This window comes from Corvus cornix, chromosome 3, assembly GCF_000738735.6.
Source record: "Corvus cornix cornix isolate S_Up_H32 chromosome 3, ASM73873v5, whole genome shotgun sequence".
NCBI lineage: Eukaryota > Metazoa > Chordata > Aves > Passeriformes > Corvidae > Corvus > Corvus cornix.
The window spans coordinates 21,415,394-21,440,920 of NC_047056.1; the positions used below are offsets into that span (position 1 = coordinate 21,415,394).

The following is a 25,527-nucleotide window of genomic DNA, read 5'->3' on the forward strand; positions in this document are numbered from 1 at the left end:
TCTGTGAGTTTTGATTGGGATTTCTATCTGCTTTTTAAATTAAGACAGTGGAGATCTTGGTTACGGTAGCACTGCCAGTCTTCAATTAAATTAATTCAATGTCAAAGCTTGTACTGCAGGCTGGAGCAAACTTTTTCCCTTCTCTTATAGCTGAGACAAACCATGAAAACTTAGTTCTAAACTTACCTTTTTCAGTGATGTGAGTATCTGTATTTTTTTTTTTTGCCTTGCTGGCAGGGTGTAGCACTAAAGGAGCTGCAGTTGGATGTCAGTACAACCCTGAAGTCTCCAAATGTGTTTAAAAGAGGCATTTGTGTGGAGGCCCTTATGCAGCTGAGAATCTCAACAAGAATTTGGCAGAAATCTCAGTGTCGGAAGATGGCAGATTCCTGTGCAGTGAGATGTTTACTGGGCCACTGTTTTATCTTTGGCAGCTGCTTTTGCACTTGATATCTTCAGCTGTTTTTGAAGCTTTTACAAAGAATAATTATTCATTTCATGAAATGGATCTGTTTTACCCACCCAGCAGGGCACTGATTCACATATTTCCCTGGCAACATCCCGTTGTTATCAGAGCTGTGTTCACTTTTGCAGGGTCGCATTCACTGGGATGTTACAACTTCCTGGGCTGTGGTTTTGTTGCATGATTTACTGAGGTGTGGGGTGACTGTTTTCAATTATTCCTTTGGAAACACTAGGGTCACTGGGGTCTCTGGGAGATGGAAGCAACCTGAGTTTTCCTTTTCAGCTGGCAGTGCTGCTAATGTAGATGTTCCAACAACCTTTTCACAGGAATATAAGGTGTTGTACCGACGACCTATAGATAGGCAGCAACTTCATTGTGTCACATTTCAAGCCGTGTTTTCTTCTTGCCAGGACAGATTACTGTAAAAGGCAGTAGCCAATGGACTGGATTTTAACTCCCCACCAGGTAAAATTCCACTAAATTCATAGAGCTTTCTCAGACATTGATTATGTGAGGTTGGGATACTACTTAAAGGTTTCACTGATAGGGTTTTGGGAATGAGCTCTATAAATTCATGAACAAGGTTTCACTGCAGGCTCACCGGAGCTTTACTTTGTTTTGTTAAGTTCAGGCTAAGCACACATTCTTCTGTAAGTTTGAATGTGTTCACTTGCTCTTTAAATAAAGTAACACCTGAATACACTTGCATGCTGCTCTGCACCCACAAAGCAATTATTTTGTGATGTGCTTCTGGATGCTTACATATGCATGCCGGTTGTTCACTGGTATATGTGCTCACTCAGTTCAGCTTTTGCATCAGTGCACAGCAGTACATTTAACCAGAAAAACATGGTGGACTTGAGTCATTCCAGAGTTTAGAGCTGTATGGAAGGAGACTATTTAAAATATATATTGAAAAATGAAACGGGACTTATGGGGGATATACATTATATTTTATTGTTTCGACTGACACAATGAGGAGAAGAGAATGGGGCCATGAGAACTCTTGGTGTTTGTTTTGGGTCCAGAGAATAGTTACGCCTGTACTCAAGCCCCATTAAAAAAAAAAAAAAAAAAGAAAGGTTATCTATTTATTTTTAGTACTGCATAGTATGAGCTGGAGTATACATTTGTTCTGGTTAACTCACCACATTTTTTTAGCATGATATTCTAACCTGCTTGGCCATTAACCTGGCTGGCTACCAGGAGAATTTTCAAACCATTGACTCATATTGCTTCCATATGTAGCTTAAACCACCTTTTCCCACAGTAGATACAGCTTGAAGGTTAGCTGCCTTGTTTTTCAGGGCAGGGAGCAGCATATTTTGAACTGAGTCAACACATATGAATAAAGGAAGTAAATACAAGATATTTTTAACTTTTCGGGGTCTAATCTCATTTTTGCCAAAATCTAGTTCCAAATCAGGAAAGACCAACAGGGGTTTTTGTGCTCCTCTCCCCCAGGAGGTTAAGCAGTCTTCAGCATACATAGCTTATCTTTTGATTATTGCATCTTTGTGAGGATGAATCTTCACAGCTGCCATTTCAGGGGTTTTTTTGGTTTATGCTGTTTGAAGATCTTGGGGCATGAGTTGCTCTGTGTGTGTGGGACCTGCTGTTCTGAGGATGTGACTAACCAAGTGGGAAATGACACACAGGCTGCATGCCATGGCACCTTAGTGAGCACCTGTATGGAGGTGGGGCCTGTATGTGGCTGGAGCTCCTGTTCTTAGTTGGAGCCCATGTTTTGTGTCAAGCACCAAAGGACAGGTGCTGGCTAGGAGAATTGGTTTATTATCCATTAAATATGAATTATTTAAGAAATAAATAATTATTTATTATCAGAGCAGTAGCTGCCTCTGGGACACACAGCTCAGGGCAAGGAGGAGGAGCCCTGGAGCCCTCTATGGGAATGGGGAAGACCATGTTTGGCTGAAGGTGAAGGTGGAGGCAGCAGCTGTGGGAGACATTGTGGGTTTGCACTCAAAAAAACCCCAACCATGTTGTCAAAAGCAGTATGTGGCATTGCTGCAATTCACATACCTGACCCAGTTCTACCTTTTTTTCTTTCCTTTTGCGATCAAAAATGAAAGTGAAGCTAAAAAGAAAAAATAGTCTCCTGAGCTGTTACCTTTGGATCTCTGTAGCCAAATGTAAGCATTCTGCTCAGTTCAGGAGATATGAGCACATAGCTGAACATGTTTTCAAGCCTAGCTGAAGTCAGTAGGACTGTTATGTTGAAAAATAACACTTTCAGCATGTGTTTAAAACCAAAACCAAATGGATACATGGCTTTTTTCAAAGACAGAATCACAGAATCACCAGGTTGGAAGAGACTTCTAAGATCATCGAGCCCAGCCCATGACCTAACACTAAACCATGGCACCAAGTGCCACATCCAATCTTTTTTTAAACACATCCAGGGATGGTGATTCCACCACCTCCCTGAGCAGGCAATTCCAGTACTTTACCACTCTTCCCATGAAAAACTTTTTCCTGACTCCAGCCTAAATTTCCCTTGGAGCACCTTAAGACTGTGTCCTCTCGTTCTGTCAGTTGCTGCCTGGAGAAAGAGACCAACCCCCACCTGACTACAACCACCTTTCAGGAAGTTGTAGAGAGTGATAAGATGCGTGGATAACAAACTCTTTGCTCCCAAATTTTTTATTCTAGTGTTTGTATAATATTTATGCTTGCATTGAATGGGGTTTATTTTCAGTTAAAAATGCTAAAATACAGATTTGTTTGCATTAGGTGATTTTGTTTTGCTTTACTTTTGCAATCCCACTCTAGCCTTTATAAAGATAAATTCTATGGTGGTGTCAATGGGGTTTTCTGGTGCACAACTTGCAGAGACCAAATGTAGCCTTTTCTAAGTGAAAATGCTCAGAAGACAAGAGGCGAATGGCTTCCCCTGTTTTTTTTTTTTACTCTAAAAGGCATGTTGGAGTTTTGTGCTGTATAATTCTTCAGGTATTTGGATTAACTCTGATAAAATTATAGGTGGTTGTAAGGGAGTTTATTGTGCTTATAAATTGTAGTGGGGCTCCCTGTAATTTGTTATAATTAATTCAATAGTTCAAGAGCAGAAAATCAAGATCAGGTTGTGGCATGCCTTCCTTTCTTGCTAAAGCATGCCATTACTGGCCTTTTTATTTAAAGTTTCACTTTGTGCTTGTGGGTTTATTTGAACTTGGAGTATGCAAAATGCATAATACACTCTGAACAAAAAAGTACAAGTACAGAGGACGGACCTGTTGCGGTTGGGGGGGGTTTCTGTTTAAATGTAGAGAAATTGGTAGATACTGAGAAGCTGCATCTGGTGGCTAAGCCTCTTATGGAAGGAGGGCATGTTTTGGAAGGCTTGTGTCACGTCTGCGGGCTGCAACAAGGCCTGGGTGCATGTCTGTGCTTGTGGCCCATCAGAAGTGGCAGGAAAACAAAACCACTGGCAGAGCACTTCTTTCCAATGCAAGCTGCCTCTTTTGCTGCCAGTGAGAATGTTCAGTGTGACACTGTTGTCTCCTGTCACTGCTGAGGGCTTCACTGGCTGTCTCTTTAACTCTCGGCACCAAAGAGCCACAGCACTTTGGTACCAGGCTACACTGGAAGCATATACTGCTTCTATGGGAGAGGTTATAGAGCCTGTGTTATCCTCCTAAACAGTCAATATCCATTTGTAATACAAATATACTTTTCTTTAAGTGCTCAATTTTTCTGCAGAAATTTGGTGTTGTTGACTGATTCATGCCAGAATAAACACCTTATTGCTCTTAAAATACTTCGCATTTACTTTTGAAATTGTGTGTCAGCTGTGTAGAGAACTGGGGGGTGGAGATCTGGAATTTTAATTGTCTTTTGGGGAATGTGTGCAAACGAACAACCTTTCAGTAGTCAACTGTTGAAATGGAGATGGTAAACAACAACTAAGCAGTGCACAATTCTTATCAGGCTGTCTTTAGCTGTGCAAAATTTCCTGTTCTAGTATCCTTAGCCAGGAGCTGACTGTAGAGCTGGCCCATAACCTTTGGAAGGCATTGGCCTTTGGTAGGAGCCTCACTGGTCAGCTATGGCAGCTGGCCTTTCATTACGTGCCTCATTGCAGCTCACCAAGCAAGCCAGGCATCCAGGCTCTGTAGCTTGTCCCTACCTCATAATCTGCATATCAAAATGAATGGAAAGTGACCCTTGTGAAGTTAGTCTGTTGTAGCCAAATCTCCTCTTTTCCCCTCTGACTATAATCTGTTGCTTTTAAAGACAGAGATTGAGTGATCTGGAAGTACGTGATAGGAACTGTGTTTTGATCTGTTCTCCTTTTTTTTCAGTCAAATGTGTGAGTATGATGCTGTCCCAGCATTGTTCTGTCTCATTAGGAAGGGGAATGACACAAATCTTTCCATGTATTTATTTCATTTTCAGTGTCAGTCATGTTTTCCATCCAGCTGCTGGAGAAAACCAGGATGTAGGCAGTTGGATGCTGCTTTTGAACAGCGTCATTTCTCAGTTACCTGAAGCTAACCTTGACCTACCCTCTAAGGTTGTTATGATCAAAGAGCTCTTACCCTGGAAGACGTTATGACTGTGTTTTTACTATTGGCATTGACAGTTTGAGCTTCTGAAGGAATTTCCTCCTGTATGTGTGACAAAGGCTCTTTCGTCTCCTTCACTCTTTTTCTGGCAAGTCTGCTGATCTTCCTGAAGGTCTGTGACAGGGTGTGGTAGACTCATTCTCAATAATACCCTTCCAAAAATATTACCCTTCTGTTAGTGGAAACACTGCCATTGCTTTTTATATTCGAACACAAATCCCAGATAAATGGCTGTTGTCTAGAACTGTGAAACATCAGACTTTTGCTAGGAGAGAAGTTGATGAAATTCCAAAGGAGTGAACTAGAAATGTTCTGTTTATCAACCCCATCTAAGTTTTTAAAGTGGCAAAGACGAGGCATTAGCTCTGTGTTACTGACTATGACATCATGAATCTATATATCTCTCTTTTTTTAAGTGCCTTTAGATTAAGATGTGCTGATTGAATCCTTGCCTCCAAAATGTGTTTCAGCATGCCCAGGCTCAGAAATCATAACACCATGTTTGCCAATATACTGTTGTTGCATTTGAAAAGACCAGTCTTGTCTGCCTGTCTGCCTTTCTTAGCATATAAAATCCAGTCCAAGTTTGCAAGTCAGCTTTGTTACTGTATATTGAGTATATTGAGTGACCCACATGAAATAAGCAGCATCCAGTAAGTAGTACTCGGGATTGAAACTTGGGAACAAAACCTAGATCTCCCAAATCTGCCTTGGATTCCTGCCCAAGTTTACATGAGTAGCTTCACCAACCTCAGATATTCTATAAAATTAGGCTAATCATTGTTAATACATTAAAGCATGTTTTTCTCAGAAAAGCTACCAGCAAGAGTTAAGTAGTAATATGATTGTCTCAAATATGTAATAAATAAATAGAAATCACTTTTTGGTCATTATCAGTGAGTTTCTTTGGTTGCCCACTGAATTGCCGAGTCATTGACTCATCTACCTCAAAGGCTTAGAAAATCGGTCCTCAAAATAAAAAAATGGGTTTCTATTTCAAATGTAGCATATAGGTATCCATGGAATCCTGTTGCTAAATAGTATCAAAGCCAAAATCATGGCAGGTTTTAAGGTATGAGGTGAACAATAGACACATCAATATTAAAGTTAGTGCTTAAAATAATTTTAGTAAATGATAAAAGGCCTCTGTTCTGGAGAAACTGCTTCCCCTGTGGGCACATTATTGCATAAGTGTACATTGCAGCGTCTCTCCTCAGAAATATATTACCATACTAAGATAATCTCAAACAAGCTGACTCGGACTGTTGTTGTGACTCAATGAGACTTTTATTGTGTTCCTAATTTTAGAAAATCATATTGTACTCTAATTGCAATTTTTTTTTTAAGTTGGAAAAGAGCTGAAGTTCTTGAGCTAAACCACTTGTGGACCAATCTGTTTCTCCTTTGAGTCTTAAAGGTTTCTTCTTTTGGAGATATGAAATGGTAAAGCAGTTCTCTTTTCCTCCAGACAAGAAGCTAAATTACATAGTTATGCAGTTATTCAATAGATAGGCTTGATGCCAAAATGGTACCTAATGAGTTATAAAAAAGTTAGTCATGCCAGTAATTGCATCATTAGAAACGATTGAAAAGTAGTTGTACCTATTGGGTAACTAATATATGTTTTGTAGTGCTTTGTTTGTTTTCAGATACACTAAAGGTAAATATTTATTGGTATTGAAACTGTGATGTATTTATATTGGCTTGAAATTTCCAAATAAAACAAACTGATTAAAAATAAAAAGAAAAGCTTTTTAAATGTTTCCTGCTGCATTGGAGATAATGTGTATATTACAAACCCTTCCTGATTTACAGAGAAGGCTAGTAAAACCAGGAAAAAATAACAAAAATCCAGACAGGTCACAATTCAAACAGTATTAAACATTATTAGCTCGATCATGTCACCTTTTTGTATAAAATATACATTTAGATTGTAAATCCCTGGGACAAAAAGAATTTTTTTGTTCTCTTCCTGTGCATTTCCTAGCACAGTTTGATGCTGCTTGATTACTAAGGCTAGTAGATCTGATAATACTGAGTAATTATTCAGGTAAGGAAGTATTTTCCTTGCGGTTCTTTGTGGAAGTCACTAGTAAGAAAATCCTGAAGATGCAGTGCAATTACCCTGCAAACGTAATGCGTATTCTTACTTTCGTAAACCATCCTTTACTTTCTCTGCAAAGATCTCACTTCTGGTGTTGGTCAGCCAGGTTCTGTGTGGCTTGTGATACCTGAAACGTTGGTTGTTGAGGAGAATGGAAACCAGTGAAATTGAGTGATTTTCTGCATGTATCAAATAGCACCAGGGGTTTTACATCAGATAACAGTGGTGATGGAAGGGTGCAATGAATTCAGTGACACTGTACAAACACCCACGTTCTTTCTTGAAGTGACAGCAGAACAAATGTGAACCCTGGTCTTGGGGGAGGCCCATGCAGAATTGTTTGAGCAAATGGAGTTTCCCTGCATTTATGCTGCTGTAGCAGAGTCTGAATCTGCGTGTTGCAATTAAATTTCAAAACAGTACCCTTATCTCCTGCTTGCTAGTACCATTGGGTTTTGGTGGGTTTTTTTTCCTTTCATAGTATGGATTGCCAAAATACAGATGTTTATTCTGGAGTTGAGATGTTGTCTCATAGTCATCCAGTTGCAGCTTCTTTGCTCTATAAAAATGTGCTTTTTGATGCAATACATGCAAATATACTTTTAATGTTTTGTGTGTTGGCTAAATAGAGTTGTGGGAAATGATATCCTTTTAATGATGGCTTTGTTCAGACTTGTTGTCCACTCCCATTCCCCTTGGAATTAGCTACAGGCTGGCAAACTGCAGTAGCCTTTATTATATTGAATACACAATGGCTCTGCTAATAATGTTTAACCCAAACTGAGCAATGAAGGTGAGAGATTTCAGCTCCAGGCTGACTTGGCTATGGTGGTGTCTTTTCTGCCCTGCTCTCCTCTAGTATCCCAGAATGACTTTGTGATTAAAGCTTCATAAATCTTAATTTTGAATTTTTTGTCTTTTATTTTTGGGGGTGCAGATTGCAAACTTCTCTTTTGTTCACTTTCCATATGCTTTCCCAACTAAAACACCTAATAGAAGGCTTATGAAACGCATGTTTTTATCTGCTGTCCTGGAACAGCTTTCCTCAGTGAATCTATAGCTGAAACATTTTTAAAATGTTTGATTTCCCTCAAATTATAGATCTACTTTTGCAATCCAAGTGAACAAAGAGCAGTCTCAGTTAGCATAGTGGTATAATAACAGCATTTAATTTAATTTCGGATGGAGGAGCCTCAAATCCCTGACAGAATGTGGGCCAGTTGCTCCTCTCCGTTGGCTGGGCAGGGAGCCTGACCACAGTTTTGCAGCATGGCTGAGCCATGAATCTGTGGCTGGTGGAGTTATTAGAGCCTTCTAGTGGAGCTTCCTCCAGGGTATCCTGCTCCTTCTCTGCCTTGACACTGGAATTAGCCACCCCAGTCCATGCCTGGGGAAAGATGTCCCGGTTCATGCTTTGTTTGGACACCATGAACAGAGATGTCAGGGGACTCTTCAGGTGGGTGTCACTTGTCACGGTCAGTACAGGGGTAAAGAGGAAGCGCATACCAACCACAGGTTTCTGCCTCGGTCTTCTTCAGATTATCTTGGCACTTCCACTGAAACAGGTGCCAGAGCCACAGTGGGTGGTTGCATTTCAGTGTGTTTGCCTGTGAAAAGTGACAACTTTCTCCGTGAGACTTTTTCCCTGACAGATACACTAGTTAATGTCAGAGCACCAATTATATACATCCCTTAAACTCTTACTGCATGTCAATCTACAATATATAATAAATCCTAAACTCACTGGATGATCTTTAATATCCCTTCCAACCCAACCCATTCTGTGATTCCATAATGTTGTAGAATATTCCTATTAAGATTTTTAAATGTGACCTCTTCCTGACGATCAAGTGAAGCACCTGTAAATGGGCATTTTTCTCAGATTATGGGTGCTGTCTGCTGTCCTTGTGAGTGTGTAACTGTGTGTTTATGAGTGTGTAACTGTGTGTTTGTGAGTGTGTGTGTGTGTATGTCTGAGTGTAACCGTGTGTGAGTGTGTAACTGTGTGTTTGTGAGTGTGTGCACACGTGTGTCCTTGTTTGCCCTAACTTTTCTAACATCTGTCTAGGGTCTGACCTATTTTTTTTTTCTAATTTTGGAGGCTACTGGTCAAAGACAGTGTTGGGGGGAAATGGTGGAGACAGCTCTTGAGAATTCCACATTGTCCAAGGCAGACAAAAAAAAATGTTTCCTTCCTTGCTTGCACCATATTCCGATGGCAAGTCAAATGGCAACTCAAACCCCCCAGCAATGTTTCTTTTGAAAGTCTAGGTCATAATATTTGATACTAAGGTAGCTGCATTGGCGCTGTATTTTGGTGATGCTTACCTGAGTAATTCTTTCTGTGATTTGTCTGCAGTTGTGTGGACACTGGTTCAAATTATGGCTCCCCTACAGCTGGTCACATTCTCGACTTCTGTGCAGCTAGGATGTCACTCTAAGAATTTTACATTGGTTTGAGTTTCATGTAGCCTCTTAACTCTGTGTTTTTTTTAACAATAGCTTTATTTTTCTGGCACATGTGGATTTTACTCTCCTTGTTAGACTAGAATATGTAACTTGTGTGTATGTGTAGCATGGACCCAAATAGCTGCTTTTGGGATTACACGTCTTGAAGACCAAATGAATCAAACACTTGCTCACCTGCATCGTTGATAAGCAGCTTATGTCAAGCTTCTATGAAAGCATGCATGTCTTTGGAGTTGGGATTTGGTCACTGCAAAGGAGTAGAAAGAAGCTGATTTGTCTCTTGGACCGAGCAATTGTAAAACCTGGGGCTGAGGCACAGGGCTCAAGCTGGGGAGCCGTATGCTTTTTAGCCTGCCTCTCTCAATCAAATTTCAAAATCCCCTCAAGTTTTAATCTTCATTAGGCTGTGTGGAAGCCAAATCTGAGCATTTTAAATGCGATTATATTTTTCTTACTTCTCAACACAAACAGTAACATTTGCAAGCTTAGTTAAGGCACCGCGGTCCCTGTTCCAGGGTTGATGTTGCAGTGGTTCTCCTTTCTGCTGGGACTGGGAAGGTGACACACTCTAGAACAAGGCCAGAACAGTTTCTTTGCCAAGAGGTTCAGAGGTAAGGTCAGATGTGGCGTGCTGGTTGTGGCTGAGCCCAGTTAGGAGTTTACTGCCCACAGACTTTGACTGCTGTTCGCTGTCTGCCTTGCAGAGCTTGCAGTCTCTGGGACTGACTGGCATGCTTGTGTACCACTTCTTTCTATCCCAGTTTATCTCAAGCAATTCTTTCTCAAATCTGTGCCATTTTAAGTGGATGCCCTCTGTTTCAGGGGGCTAGCAGGCATATGCAGCTCAAGGGTGCAGTAACCTCTGAACCTGTTTCAGCTGCAGCCAGGCTGGTGTGTCTGCTCACAACCTGAAAAAGTGCATTTCTTGAGTTCTGAGGTTCCTAATTTGGGTCACCCAGGTGCACCTGGAGGCTGAGTGCACACATGGACCATGTTAGAAGCTGTGTTTGCTTGGTTTGTGTGTCTTAGTCATCCGTACATATGAAAAATGCCAGTTAATAAATAAACCTTTTATATGGGCCATAGTTTAAGTTAAATCAGCAGACCAAAGTGTATTGCTAAAATTCCATTTCTTCAGTCAAAATGGTGACACTGGAGCAAAAACAGTGGAAGCAATATGAACAGCCCCTTTTTGCATTGGGGATTACATGGTCTTCACTAACCTCTATAAAACTCATAAAAGAGGTAATCTTAGCAGATGTCCCTCTTCTATGTGGTCTAGGGAACACAAACTAGAACTTTTCATTTTCCCTGTCATCCATCTGGAAGCACTGCACAGGTAGGGATCACATGAATTTGTTGTGGTAATGTGGAGCTTCTGAAGCTGGGTACAGGCCTGCTGTTCAACAGCCTGGCCTCCTGCTTGGGGTGATTTTTTTCCTTCTTTTCTGCAATCTTTGTTTTTTCCTGTGGGAAATGTGCCAGCTTATAGATATTATAATTTGTGCCTTTTTTTTTTTGTTTGTAGATATCAGTATTACCTACAGGTGAAAAAGGATGTTCTTGATGGGCGGTTAATATCCTCATTCGAGCAGGGAATTCGACTGGCTGGTCTGGCAGTGCAAGGTAGGGTGACATGATCCCATGGCCTTTGTCCAGCAATGGCTCTTTTGGTTTGTCCTCTATCGTGACTGAGCACTGAGGCCTTGTATGACTCCTGCTCACAGCAGCTGGGTTTCCAATTGATTCCAAAGTGCATGGGTGGACTGCCGTGGATGAAACGCTCACAGCCTCAGGCAGGGAACGAGGGACCACACCACAGTGCTCAACTTTCCTATTTCTAAAATTCATGCAAGTGAATCTCAGCAAAACTCCAGTTCTTCCAGCCCTGACCACGGAGTACTTTGCAGTAATGATTTGCTTCACGTTCTCTGGTTTGAAATGCAAATTACATCAAAGAGCATGGCAGCAGCTTTAATTTTGCCTTTAATTAAAATCTCATTTTGCTGTATAGTGCTATATGAAGTATGAAAGAACACATGACCGTAATTGTTATGTGAGTTATAAGTTAATAATAAACTACTTCTTACAACATGATTTTTATTCTGAGACTCCTAAGGACATCAATAAAAGTTGGATCACATAATGTATATGTGCAGGGGAAGAAGCCCTGTATTTGGATAATGTACGTTTCAGTCTATCCACAACTGACTGAGAACTTGAGGCAGAGTTTCAGCAATAGTGTTCTCTGCATGCTCTCTGATGAGTGGAACGGGGGAAGTGTATACATAAATAGCAAACATGAGGATCTGATTGTTGACAATTAAAGGTTCAATGGAGAGAAATGCTAATGTGGTCTTTTTTTAGAGCAGTAGAAATGCTGGTTTTGTATCTTATATCTTCATTAAAAATTGAAGGGAAAATGTCTTGTCAAATCTTGAAATGTTTGCCTAATAAAGGAAAATATATGTATAAGATTCCATAATTAATCTTTTAATTTAGGTAAATGAAGATTTTCCAGTGTATAAGTTAGGTCTGAATAGATACTGAATATATTTCACTGTGTTTTTGGAGCTTTTTCCTAATTTTGAGAGTGAGTCAATCCTACTATTCCTGAGGTTGTATGACTTCCTTTGTCCTTTGCATGCGATTGCGACCAAAGGTATTTGAAATACTTATTTCTTTTAAACTTGTAGACTCTGTTTCATGCCCATTTTGATTTCCTTCTATTTATGCTAAAACATAACTCTGAGGTAGAAACAAAATGAAACCACATTTTTGGCATCCTGCAATATGCGAAATCGTCTAGAAGCTTTGGAAGAATGTTAAGATAAAATGATTTATGGTGGGGATTTCCAGCTCCTGTAATACGAGAATCTTGTAGATGGCGTTTGATCCTGTTCAATTAATATAAAATAAAAACCTCCTGGCAAGATACTCTTTTGATATAAGCTGTTGTGTATTTAACAGATAGATAAATATAGGCATTGTTTGGGGTTTTTAAATGTAGTTTAGCCTTTAGGAAGCATTTCCAAAACTCCATGGTCTCAAGGATATTTAGACAAGAATCCTCAGCCTGACATATGAGTGAATGTGAGCACGGAGATGAGTATCTTTTGGAGAGATGTAGAAGAAGCAGAAAAGTGAGTAGAAAGCTGTGGGCCAGTCTGTTAAACCAACACAGTGCCTTATGCTGTTCCATTGGCTGCAGAAGGATAAACCTTCCCTCATGTTGGTTGTTGACAATTTTAAATAAAATTGACTACTGGATTTTAACCTTTATAGCCTGTAAAATTAATCTTTTGTTCAACTGTGTAGAGTTGTAGCAAAGGTAGCTTAAATTTTCTTTATTTTTGCCTGGTCAGAGTTGGAAATGTTGGAGAAGCAAAAGTGTGCATGATTTTTAAAGAGACTGAGCAATCCCAGCATTTTTTTAATGGAGGTATGAGTTCAAGAAGGCTACAGAAAAACAAACTCTTGCTCTTCTGATGGTTAAGCACTGCAAATGATCATTATACTAGAGATCAAAAGAAAAATTATTTGTTGGCTGTTACTTGATCTCTGGTAATAACACTATTATTTTCAGACCTCCATGCTAAAAGCTAAAGTACAAGCAAAAATCTTTGTGCTAGGCTGTGGCTTCAAGAGAACTCGCCCACTTGAAATTAAGCATCTGTGCAAAGGTTGAGTGTGGTCTTAACATGTGTGGATAGTGCCAAAGTGAGTAATTGTGTTGTTCTTTTCCAGCGGATTTTGGAGACTATAATCAGTTTGAATCTCATGACTTCCTCCGAGAATATGTCTTGTTTCCTATGGTGAGTTCCTTATCCCTCTCTTTTGTGGTCTTTTGTGAATAATTTCTCCATGACTCAGAGATGGCTTTGTTGATAACAGAGTAAAAACACCAGCGCTGGACTAGTGGAAGCAAAATTTGCTCCCCAAAACTTGATTGCAGCTGAGTGATTCTATGCTATGGAATGTCAGCCCATTTTCAGTTCCTGTTGAGCCTCCACTAGGAATAGGTGTCAACAAAAGAAACTTACGTCTTTGAATCAAAAAAGAATTTGCATCTATTTTAAAAGGTATATATTAGCACCACTGTGATGTTAGCAACATGGCATATCAAGGGGATACAAGGGCTGCTGCTGTAGTAAATGTTGTGTCACGGGACAAGCCATGCAGCCATTTCTGAAGAGAATGTGAATTTACATCAGCTGACTGTTGCACTGAAGTGAAGCCTGAATCAAGTCTTCTCCAAATGTTCTCCAGGGACTGTGCTCTAAATTTGGTTTACATTTGGAAACTAGGAAAGGAATTTAGATCGCTAATGATGTTGGAAATTTGGTGACAAATGCCGAGCATTTGCAGTCTGGGACATTGAGCTTCTCTGGGAGGATGAATAAGAGAAGAAGAAAACCAAAACAAATGACTGTTGAAGCTAAGGCTGGCTTTGTCTTAGATGAATAAGTCCATCAGCATGAATATTTAGTGTAAGCTTCATAAATATAAAAGATCATGGAATTATTTCTAACTGGAAAAAATATTTGGAAGCAGGGTGTAGCTGCCTGGAAGTTAAGGCATCTGGTTTCCCTCTGCAATTAGTGGAGTGGTAGAGGGAGAATGATTCATCTCACTGTAATTTGAAGGCTTGAGAAGCATTTCATCCCACTTACCCATGCTCTTTTGCAGGAGTTGCAGTGGACAGTTTGTTCTTAAATCCAAAAAGGTGACATCTGTATTGTGTCTTGACTGCAATTTTGAGCCACTAGGCAGTTCAAAACGACCTGAAAAAAATTGGAAGGAAGAAGGGAATGTACAGAGATTTGAATATGCTTTGCATGGAATATATGTGTAGAATGTGGCTTCAGTATTAACCTTTCACTAATAAACTTCTGTTATCCTCTCTAGTGGAGCAGAATTTCTTTGGTAAGCCATCTTATCTATTGATAAGTAATTGATGATCTTGTGTGTGGTTGATGGCTTATGAAGTCATGTATGATAGCCTAAATGGGAACGAAGATGGCTGAAAATGTATACGGAGAAAAGTGTTGTTGTCAGGGTGTCACTTCGTAAATGAACTTCTGCAAAGTTCTTTCAATACAAAAAGAATGAATTGGAGTGGTTTGGGTGGGAAGGGACCTTAAGGATCATCTAGTTTCAACACCCCTGCCATGGGGAGGGACACTTTCCACTAGACCAGGTTGCTCAGTGCTCCATCCAACCTGGCCTTGAACACTGCCAGGGATACACTGGTACTATTTTTTGTTCAGAAAAAAAATTAGGGGAGGTTTTAGGTCTCTAGATGAGCTTCCAGGTGGTTAATTTCTCTGCGGTTCAGCAATTTACTTTGTGGGCCCATCTCTTCGAAACTCTGTTTTTGTGTCAGCTGCCTGCATGGTGGTGTGGTCAGCTCTCTTCTGTTTTGCATGTTTACCATCCCCTTGTGGTATCTTGCCTTCCATCCATGCTACTATTGCTAAATTTAAGAAGATCAGCAGGGTGTCTGCTTCCTACACCTTCAGAAGCCTACTCTTAAATCAACTGTTTCTCTAGACATTTCTTTAACTACTTCTCTCTGTTCTTCTGGGGAGGATGGATAACATAATAGTAAATATTTCACTACAAATTCAGTAACAGTGGCTAAATGCTGCAGATACAAACTAGTCCCTAAGCAAGCTGAAAGATTTGAGTGAATTTGGGGCATAGAAAAAGCCTCCACTGAGAAAGTTGCTATGAATTCATTAGTGAAGCGAGCTTTTGGATGAGGGAGGGGCAGCTGCGTTTGTGCTGTTTCATCTTGTGAGGCTACAATGTGTGTCAAATGGCATTTCTTCAGCAGTGAAAAGAACAAAGTTATGTACACAGTACACCCCACAGGTGTGTGGCTGTGCATAGGCATGTACCATGCCATTTTTCATTAGCACACTACCACTTTCACATTTTTTTGTGGCAGAAGCAAATATCAGAGGGGAGGGCCCCATTGAGCAAGAAGCAGTGTATTTAAGTACATTACATGCAGCCTTAAGGCTTTCTTAAATAGAAGTAAGAACTTTGAGGTTTTGCAAGAAAGTTTTTCAGCTTCCTTTTTTTGGCCTTGAATTTATGAGCAGACTTCCTTTATTAACTTGCTCCCAATTATTTCAGAATTGTTTCTACTGCACCTTATTAAATTTGCAGAGTACAAAAATTTCTGCTCAGGAATGTGTTGCAAGCATAAAGTAGGTTTTAATGCCTATTTGCAGAGGTAGCAAAACTTTCAATCCCTTTAACGTGAGGAAGGAGGAATCTGTATGCTGCAGAGCAAAAAATATTAATGAATTCATTTTCCATGGTCTCTGTATTATTTTGGACTGTTTTTAAAAGGTATATATTAATTTGTAGATTTTCAAGTTTTTAGAGATTTGTTCAGTACCTATCCAGGAAAAAGTCCTTTATCTGTGCCCTGTACTCTGTTCTCTATTTTGGAATAATAAGGACCTTACCCCTATTTTTAACAGAATTGCTTTACCCTCCCAAAAATGTTAAAAAAAAAAAAAAATCAGAGTTTTATGTTCTTCTTGCACATTTTCAGCATCCCATGCTCTGAATTTTCAATGTGGTCAGTGATAGGTTCTCTCTTGGTAACTACCTAGAAGAGTGTGAACAGTAAAGTCTTGAAACATCTGTTCTCATAATTTCTGCCTGCCATTTTATTCTCTCTCTCTCTTTGGTTGACTAGTTTTTGATGCTGCTTCCTGTTCTTACAGGATTGGACCCAGGACGAAGCTGTCCTGGAGGAGCTGACTCAAAAGGTTGCTCAGGAGCACCGAACTCACAGGTGAGCTTGACATGATAAAGTTTGTACTGTTTTTTAAAATTTTTTGTCATTGTTCTAGTACTTCCCTGCCTCCCCCTGCATTCCTGGCAGTGTTTAACTAGCTTATCTTCATGTTACTATTATGCTTTGTGTCACTGGATTTTTAATTAGTCTATCACAAAAGATTATCTGCCTCTTGTAAACACAAACTGGCTGAGGAGCTTAATCCTAAATAAACGAGCATTTACACCCTTAGGTTTAATGAGCATGTGTAACACTACTTGTGCTATGCAGTAGACTCCTTTCTCTTTTTGATTTCATTTAATTCCTGATGGCAAAAGACACTGTGACTTGATTGGTGGCGATCCAAGGGCCTCTTTCAAGAGGAGTGGGATACAAATGCTCTCAGTGTAATGGAAATGCAAATAACAGGAATTGGGTTTTAAGTCTCATGGAGAAGACACAGTATAGTGTTACTAGTTAATGAGCTAGGAGTGTGTGCATTAGTGCCTCAGTAAAAAAACCTTCTTTGTGAGCAGGCTTCTTTCATGTTGTCCGGTGCTTCAGTGGTGGAAGTGTTCAAACCTCTAGAGTGCTGTTATGGGAAAAATGGCAGTGCCCACATGTCATATGCAATAGGAATATTATGTGAAGGATGCTGCATTCCCCATTACATGAGAGAAAGTGGTTGTGAAAGGACAAATATCAGTCTCTGAGTCTAAGGCCATTCTCAGTTTTGAGTTTCAATGCAAGCCTGGGCCTTTGATGCAGCCAAAGGAATAGCTTCCAAGCCGGCCATGAACAGGCCTGGTTCTGTTCTCTCCCTGCCATGGGCTGCTTGTGTGATCTTGGTTAACTCACAGACTTGAAAGGAAAGATTTCCCACCTGCTGTGCTCTATAGTGCTATTTCTGCAGCACAAAGGGCAAATACTTCCCCTCACTTCAGCAGGTAGATCGTATTCCACCTCCCATCTCCCAGATATTTATCTGGTTCTTATATTTCTGTTTGTAAGCTGTGGTAAGGAGGAGCAAAGAAGAGAAAAATTGTTAGTGGCCTTCTTTTGGAGCAACCTGCAATCTATTCTGACCTACTTTTGAGAATTGAAATCTGTTTGAATTCCTGAGCTGTGACAGGAGCGTGTGTAGACACGTGTGTAAAAGTTTTCAGCTGGTTTGTTCTCTTTTATGAAAGAGAATCTGTTCAGCTTTTGGGTTTAGTGGCTGTATTTTTGAACAGCCAACTTGAAAACTTTTAAGTTTTTTTAAGAAACTCCAGTGGCCTTGTATAATATTCAGGCAGATTAGCACCCCTATGGTTCAAGTTGTCCATCCAAAACTGTCCACAACCTGATGGTTTCATAAAGCCTAGAGAAGATTTGATGTGTGCTGAAGAAGCTGAGTAATGTGATCAGTTCAGTTTGTTCCTCCTGTAATTTGAACTGGTCTTTGTACCTTACCTTAGTGACATTTAGTAAAATTTGCCCCCTTGCTGATTATGATCCTAATGTTGAAAGTTAGTTTTATGTTGTGCATTTCTAGGCAGCGTCTCCAAAGTGTCTTCTCAAGTGGTTTGTGAAACTCCCATTTTTTTTGCTAGTATTTGTGTGTGTAATATTGAACTATTTGCTGCCTTTTGTTAATCTAATTGCAGTGGCATTACAGCAGCAGAGGCTGAGCTAATGTACATCAATGAAGTGGAACGTCTGGATGGATTTGGGCAGGAAATTTTCCCTGTGAAGGTATGTTAGTGTATATTATAAAGGAACCTCTGAATCAAATGATGCAGAACTCTGCAGCAGCCTTTGGACTGCGTGCAAGTTGTTTGTCCAAAAGAGACAGGACTTGTTTAACTGCTCCAGAGGGTGAAATGACTGCTAGTAGCTTGAATGGACATTGCAGCATGAGGGTTTCATAGGCCTGTAGTGCTACTTCTCTTCCATGAAAATCTTCCTCACAGAAGAGGTTGCTCTGTGCTAGGGCCTGCTCTCTTGGGAATCAGAGATGCTCCTTGCTTTTCTTTCATGTGCTGTCTATGGGAAAGTGACCAGGGCAAATGAATCTCAGCTCTGGTCATCTTCAACAGGATAGGAAAAGGAGACCTTTTCATGTCTAAGTTGCTACTTACCAAGCACTAACTTCACTTTTCCTTAGTTTCTTATATGTGCACACAGGTCCTCCCCACATTTTTAATAAGGGGGAATTTCAGGGATTATTTTGCATTTGCAGTCACTTTCCCTTCAATGGAAGTCCCATTCTGCCATGGATTGTCTGGATGTGTGGCCTTATGGAGCACATGCTGCCATGATAAAGTTGTGCTGAGAAACCGAAAACTGCTGTTCCCAATGGATGACCCATTTCCCTTTACTAACCTACCCAGCCACCCTGAGTAGGGATTGTGAGTGGTTTTACTGCTAGTTAAAGATAACTTGGAATTTAAAAACAAGCACAGTCACACACCAAACAAAACAAGCTTCCTGCTGAAGTCAAAATTGATCCTTTGGTGCCAATCTCAGAATTGGCCTGGAGGGGAGGAGCTGAATGGCAAAAAACTTTCAACCCACCAAACAAAATTCTGGAATGTTTATTGCCAATGAAGGAAATGAAAGCTTTCCTCAAATTAATTTGGAATAATGCTGAATACTACCGCAAAAGATTTCTGTGTTGGAAGTGTCCTTAGATACTACTGCATGTGTCAGTAAGGTCAGTATGAACAGTGGACTGGGTGCTCTGCAAAATGGCAGGAACGTGTCAGCCTTGCATCAAAGAGCAGCATGCTGGCCTTGGAGACAAACAGAACTGCATTCAAAGGGAAAAAGGAAAGATTTCTCTTTTTGTCCTGGTAGAAAGTGTTATTAGAAGTATGTGTCTTTCTTTCCATACAGATATTTGTATGTATACATGCACACATGTAGATATATGTATTTGTATGTATAAAAATACATACATTTTCCCCCCCACATTCCCAATCTTTTTGCTTTGTAAAACTCCCCCTGGCACAAGGCAGAAGAGTGTGTTGTCCTCTCATCAGACTAAACTGCTGATTCTCTGCTGGCTTGTGGATGAATTGTCATCCATGGTTTGTTTGCAAAAGACCTGGCACTCAGTACTTAAACAGGTGCAGATACTCCATCGTTGCCTTCTGAGGATCAAGCACGGCAAGGCCAGGAGAACAGCTCTGATCTGGTCTATTAAAATGCAGGGGCACCTGATAGTTTCTTGTGCAGGCATAGTGCATTAACTGCCGTTCTTTCTAACCACACTCATGGTGTTAGCGTGACTTCTATTTGCCACTTTAAAGTGTGAATCAATTACTATATATGCAGCTGAGGGGGAACTGTTCTTGCTTGTTGATAAATGTAGAAAAACCTCTTTGTCAACAGTATTAAGCTTTTGTAGCCAAAAAAAAGGAAAGGGTTTCTCTTAAAACTGATTTCAAAATGGATCAGTAGCATGTGGTTTTCAAACAGGAGCCTACAAGGAGACATGGGTAGGTGCAAAAACAGTAGGACTTCTTAGAGTCCACTGTTTTTGCATTGTTTTTATGTGGTATGTGCAGTTGAATATTTAACCCAACAATTGAAAATCAATGGAGGATGTATCTGCATAGAGATGGAAGTACTTTTTGAGGTGACATGCTGTGAACTTCTACACAGAGTACTTAAAGGAGGAAGTGTGAAGGGTAGAGCTTTTGAGAGGGATTCCATCTCCAGGTGTGGTGTTCTGAAATCTCTACATGTTTTAACAGATGTCTGGAGAAATACCATGACTGTGAAAGAGAACTATTGCTTTTGGTATTCTTATGGGCTCTAGATAGCTGTAATCACAAAGAGAGGGGATGTGTGGGGTCTTATACAATGAATGCCAGTTTGTGGTCTGCGTGGTGTTTGAGAGAGGAGAACTTTGAGCTCGTTTAGCCTTCTTCTGTTCTCACTAATCAGCACAATGAATCCCCTTAAATGCTAACTGCTCTGAAGTAATGAAAATCAGAGTCCAGTCAAGCAGTATAATATAGGTTAGTCCTGCATCCACACTGAAGGGCTTCTCTTTGGTACTTCAGCCTGCATTCCTATACACATATTGGCCAGTTTCTTTATTAATTTAAATTTATTATCCTTTCTCTGCAGGATAACCATGGAAATGACATACACCTTGGTATTTTCTTCATGGGCATCTTCATAAAAAACAGAATTGGAAGGACGACTGTGATTTATAGGTAAAAATGATGGTGTTTTGTATTTAAAGTGAGTTTCTTTCCAGAGCTCTATGTGTGGGACTTTTTCCTCACTTACATGTGTGACTGTAGTAGTGCCAATCCTCTTAACTAAGGAGTAGTAACCTTGCTGTTCTCAGGATTGGTCTCTTGGCCCAAAGAGATTAGCTAAAGAATAATTTCTGATGTCTGTGAATGGGTTGGATGGCAAGAAAGTTGTAGTAGCCTGTCATATATCTTGTTCTAGGTTACAAGGCTTTGATCTCTTTTCTTTTCTTGTCTTTATGTCTTCTTCTTTGATGCTGCTGAGTACAAATCTGGTAAACCTCATGGTTGGCAGCCTGAGAGCTCAACACTTCTGAAAATCTGGTTGCCGTATTTAGGTGCCCCACTAAAAAAAAGTTGAACTTTCTCATTCCATGATTTTGAAAATCATGGCTGTGTCACTCTATTGTTTCTTCCACTGTTTATTTTGGTTAATAATAATGACTTATCCATTAACTTTCTTTTGTGGGTTTTTTCTGCATGAAAATGTTGCTAGAAATCTCCATGATTCCAGGGAGGACAGTTTCACTCTTCTTTTCTACTATTCTAGTGGGTATTTTTATTACTGTTGCTGTTTACTTGAAGTGGATTTTTACTAGTCCCTGTGATTAGAGCAGGAATTTTGTGCAGCCCAAAAGTTGTGTTTTTCAAGGTGCATTGGTTGGTTTTCAGTCAGTAGCTAAGGCTTATATCAGACTGAAGCTGGAATTTTTGGGGGGGGCATTGCCTTAAAAGGGCTTTCATTAGTCAGCTTAAAAAATGTTAGTGCTCCCTTTTCCACATAGCTGATGTTTTGCATGTGTAATTTTGAGAAGAAACGAGATAATCCTTTAATTGGGCCCAGTGACAACAACAAGAAGTTTCTTTACATGTAGAAATGAGAGTTGATGCTGGGATTCTTACTATTTGGAAATATGCACTGCACGCATCCTGCCATGACATGAAGAGGAATGCATGCTGCAAACAGAACAAACAAGTCCTTTCCATCCCCTTGGATTGCATGCAATGTACGCAAATGTCTGTCAGCTATTTGTAAGAAGATTATAACTCAGATCTTGGGCAACCTGACAATTACTTGGGGGGAAAAAAAAAATTGCAAACATAAAGCCAGAGTATTAACATGGTATGCACAGCCTACATAACCCTGTTGTCAAGTTAACCTTCTTTAGGAAGAGTTGGCACTGAATGAAAGGTGGAAACAGCATTTGGGGAGGAATGGCACTTAAAATAATTCTGTTGCATATGGCTAAAATCAATCAGTTCCAAAATGCCACAGTTCAGTAAAATGTTTATCATTGATGTGTTTTCAATGTGTCCTCTATTGTGAGTCATCAACTTTGCGTTTTTAAAGAACGCTTTTAACTCTCCTGCTTTGGGTAAAGAAATGAATATCCTTTCACTTTTAATCAGAACATGACTTCCTGACCATATTTCTTCACCAAAAAGCTACTGAAATGCTTTCCCATAAAATGAGACTGATGTTGACTAAGGGATTCTTACTGTGTTTGTGAAATGTTCGAATGTATGTGTTGGCAAACTCTAATGCATTTTTTTCACTCTGCAGGTGGAATGACATTGGGAATATCGCTCATAACAAGTCTTCAATTGTTCTAGAGTTGATCAACAAAGAAGAGAATGTACTCTTTCACACAGTAAGAAAAAGATCTGATCAGTGTCATCAAGAAAGCTACTTATGTAAAAATAAACCTTTAAAATTCCACTTTTCTCAAAGAGGCTCACTTGCATAACACCACCCCCCTCACAGTTCATGCTGTACTTTATGCAGAAAGTGAAATTAACTTCATTTAGGTACTGATTTCTGTATTTTCTTCCAAGCATCCTGAATTATGCTATGCTGGGAAGTCTGCAAAAAACTGAAGTGCTTTTTGATGGCATAAATACAGCAGCATAAGTAGAAATAGGGCATGAGCTACCGTGTGTGCATATACTGGAACTTACAAGGCTGTGGTGCTGTTGTGTGCTGTTTAAAATCACTCCACATCTCTCTGAACCAAGACCAGTATAGAAACTGGACCAGCAAGCTTGAGCCATTTTTTTTGTTGCTGTCCCCCTCTACTGTGCCTTAGCAGTGAAATGACAGTGTGTAAATGCACACCACTGGGTTTCAGTAATCCTATGCCTTGAATGCTCTTGAGACCACTAGATGTGTTCTTGGGAGCCAGATTCAGTACATGATGGACCTTACCAAGCATTCCTGCAGCTGGATTTTTAAAAAAACTTCTTTGTCACTTCTTGGTAAGAATAACAAATTAAATAATTTATTTTCTTTTTTTTTTCTCATTTTTAAAGGATGATCTTGAAAATGCCAAATATATTTCACGTCTGTTTGCATCAAGACACAAGTTTTACAAACAGAACAAAATCTGCACAGAGTGAGTACTCTTGCTTCACAGTTGTTTTCTGGCACCTTGCTTTGGAATTGCTCTGAGTTTTGGCATGTCTGGTTTCATTTAAATTTGGGGGTTTTTTTGGTTTTTTTTCCTAGTCACGTTTGTCAGTTATTCTTTTCCCCTTTCCCTTTTTTTTCTGTTTTGTTTTAACCAACAGCAAGAACAGACGGTTGAGAATGAAATTTCATTCTGAGCCTTGTGAGCTTTGGTGGTCTGCAAGCAGCCAAATCCTACAGAGAGTCTTGAATCAAAGGCCTTGGTGTCTGCTGTTGATAGCCCAGAGTGTCAGTACAAACTGAAGTGAAGGGTGACGTTATCATGTCAAAGTGTGAGCTGTTGTAGCAAATGCACTGCCCATCCAGCAGCTAAGGGCACTGTAAGGTGCAGGTTGTCATCTTCTAGTTTGGGCAGCATAAATTGTCTGCCTCTTACGTGTGCTGAACAAGGGAGGACACCTGGGTGCGTTAATCTGCATAGCTGTACTGCCACAATGCAGCAGAGATTGTAAATCTAAACCTGAAGTCTCCTTTAGGGTCTGGTTTGAGCACTTTCTTAGAAACTGGCCTTGAGCTAGTCCTCTCACACAGGTGGATTCCTTCTAACTGAAGGAGGAATTCATTCGACTTTAGCTTTAATTCAAAAGTCTGTTGGTTAGCTGAGATATTTCATTTACACTAGCACACATTTTCAGATTGAGATAAATTTGGCTTTCAAAAGGTTAGAGTTTTGAGAAATTTTCATGGTGTGCTGGGTGTGTATAGCAGAGAACATTAAATTCTTGCAAAACTTACCATGAAGAAGTCTCATCTCTATCAACAACTCTAGTTAGAGCTGGACATCCCATCTGTTCAGCTAGGTAATGCCATCTGTTGGAAAATAAAGCCAAAATGATGAGGGGAAGATTGGAAGGTCTTTCACGTGTGCACACGTTGTATTAACATATGGTGAGTTAGAGCATAGGAGAGTCCAGTGAGGTGAAATGCTTTGAGTGATCTCTTCACTTACACAAAAGAGGTGTTGATTAGATTTTACATGGCACTTAGAGTTCTTGGGAGGTGAGCGGAGAAAAGACATTTCTTAGCACCATATAATGGATTTCAAATGTCCAATGCTAAATTCAGTTGTAATGGTTCCAGAGGGATTGAATTCAAAGGGAGCTCCTCACTGTTTCCCCTGTGACAGTCAAGAAAGAAAACAAAATACCATAGTGTCTCAACTTGGGATATTTCCCCCTTTGAAGCTGTGTGATGGGGTCAACAGAGAGGACTTTCTGTTACCAATCATAATCCAGACTGCAGAAACAATAGCTTTTGATCATGTTTCTTCCTAAACACTGAACCATAAGTATGTGGGTCCCATGAATGGGGTGTATAAAGCAGTTTCATAGGCAACTTGCAAATATTTGGGCTAATAAAGGTAGGGAATGTCATGAAGTCAAAGAGTGAAATAACAAGTTTAAATATATTTTTGTCATTAGAACTGCTCCCCTTACCACAGTCTCATGTGGTATAATCTTGTGTGCTAGAGCCACAGATACTGATGACAGCATATGCCAGTGCGTGTTTTCTAGCCAAATAATTTTCTTGCCCTCTGTGTTAAAATGATAGTTGTTTGTTTTCCTGCGTGCCTTTCCTCTAATCGCACATAACATCATTCACCAGATCAGAAACTGTAAGAGGACAAATTCCACCTTTCCTCTCTTCACGTAAGCACTATATTTCTACCTCCTTCAACTTGTTTCTTTCCCTTCCTCGTATTTTTTTTTCCTCCTACATCCCTTATTCCTTCCACTGCACCTGGCTGCTCTAACATGGTATGTGGCTCTCCTAGTATTGTCTAACCAGTTGGTTTTTTCCTTTTCTTCCTGATCTGTGTGCATTGCTTTGGAGTGATTGCTGTCAATTTCATAAAATTGTCCTTCTTTTAATGTTCACATTACGTCACCTGAGACTGTACCTGTGTGCCATGTTCAGTTTTTTTACTTATGAGACTTAATTCATTTTAAACCAGAATTTTTCTTTCTTGTGTTTCCAAGTAAGCCAAATAGGATAATGAACAAAAGGCATGTATAGTTTGGAATGGGAATACTTATTTAAAGGATTTAAAGGAGAACCTGAGTTAATTTCATTTATTCATATATCCGAAGATCTCAGTAATGAGTAATACAAACAGATTCTTCATGTCTTCTTTTTCCCATTCATTCTTGACTCAGAATTGAGATATCGTAGTTTCTGTCATTTCTCTTTTTCCTCCACAGACAATCAAATTCTCCTCCCCCTATCCGACGACGGCCAACCTGGAGTAGGTCATCTTTGGTACGTGCCACAGTGAGGTCTTTAAGAATATCTATACCATTTCTAATGGGATGAGGCGTTGTGTAAGATGAACCACTTTCTAAATTTCAAATAAGCCCATTAACTCATTTCTTGAAGGCAG

General features: G+C 39.9%; 1 protein-coding gene across 2 annotated transcripts in view; it reads left to right on the forward strand.

Moving 5' to 3' along the window:
• PTPN14 (protein tyrosine phosphatase non-receptor type 14) overlaps positions 1-25,527 on the forward strand; it is a 110,958-nt gene that overhangs the window by 59,298 nt on the left and 26,133 nt on the right. For both annotated transcript variants that reach the window (XM_039569730.1, XM_039569731.1), the window contains exons 4-11: positions 11,157-11,254; positions 13,376-13,443; positions 16,375-16,445; positions 18,077-18,164; positions 20,550-20,638; positions 22,245-22,332; positions 22,991-23,073; positions 25,349-25,406. In XM_039569730.1, coding sequence (XP_039425664.1) covers positions 11,157-11,254; positions 13,376-13,443; positions 16,375-16,445; positions 18,077-18,164; positions 20,550-20,638; positions 22,245-22,332; positions 22,991-23,073; positions 25,349-25,406 — 643 coding nt within the window. The remainder of the gene's footprint in view (positions 1-11,156; positions 11,255-13,375; positions 13,444-16,374; positions 16,446-18,076; positions 18,165-20,549; positions 20,639-22,244; positions 22,333-22,990; positions 23,074-25,348; positions 25,407-25,527) is intronic.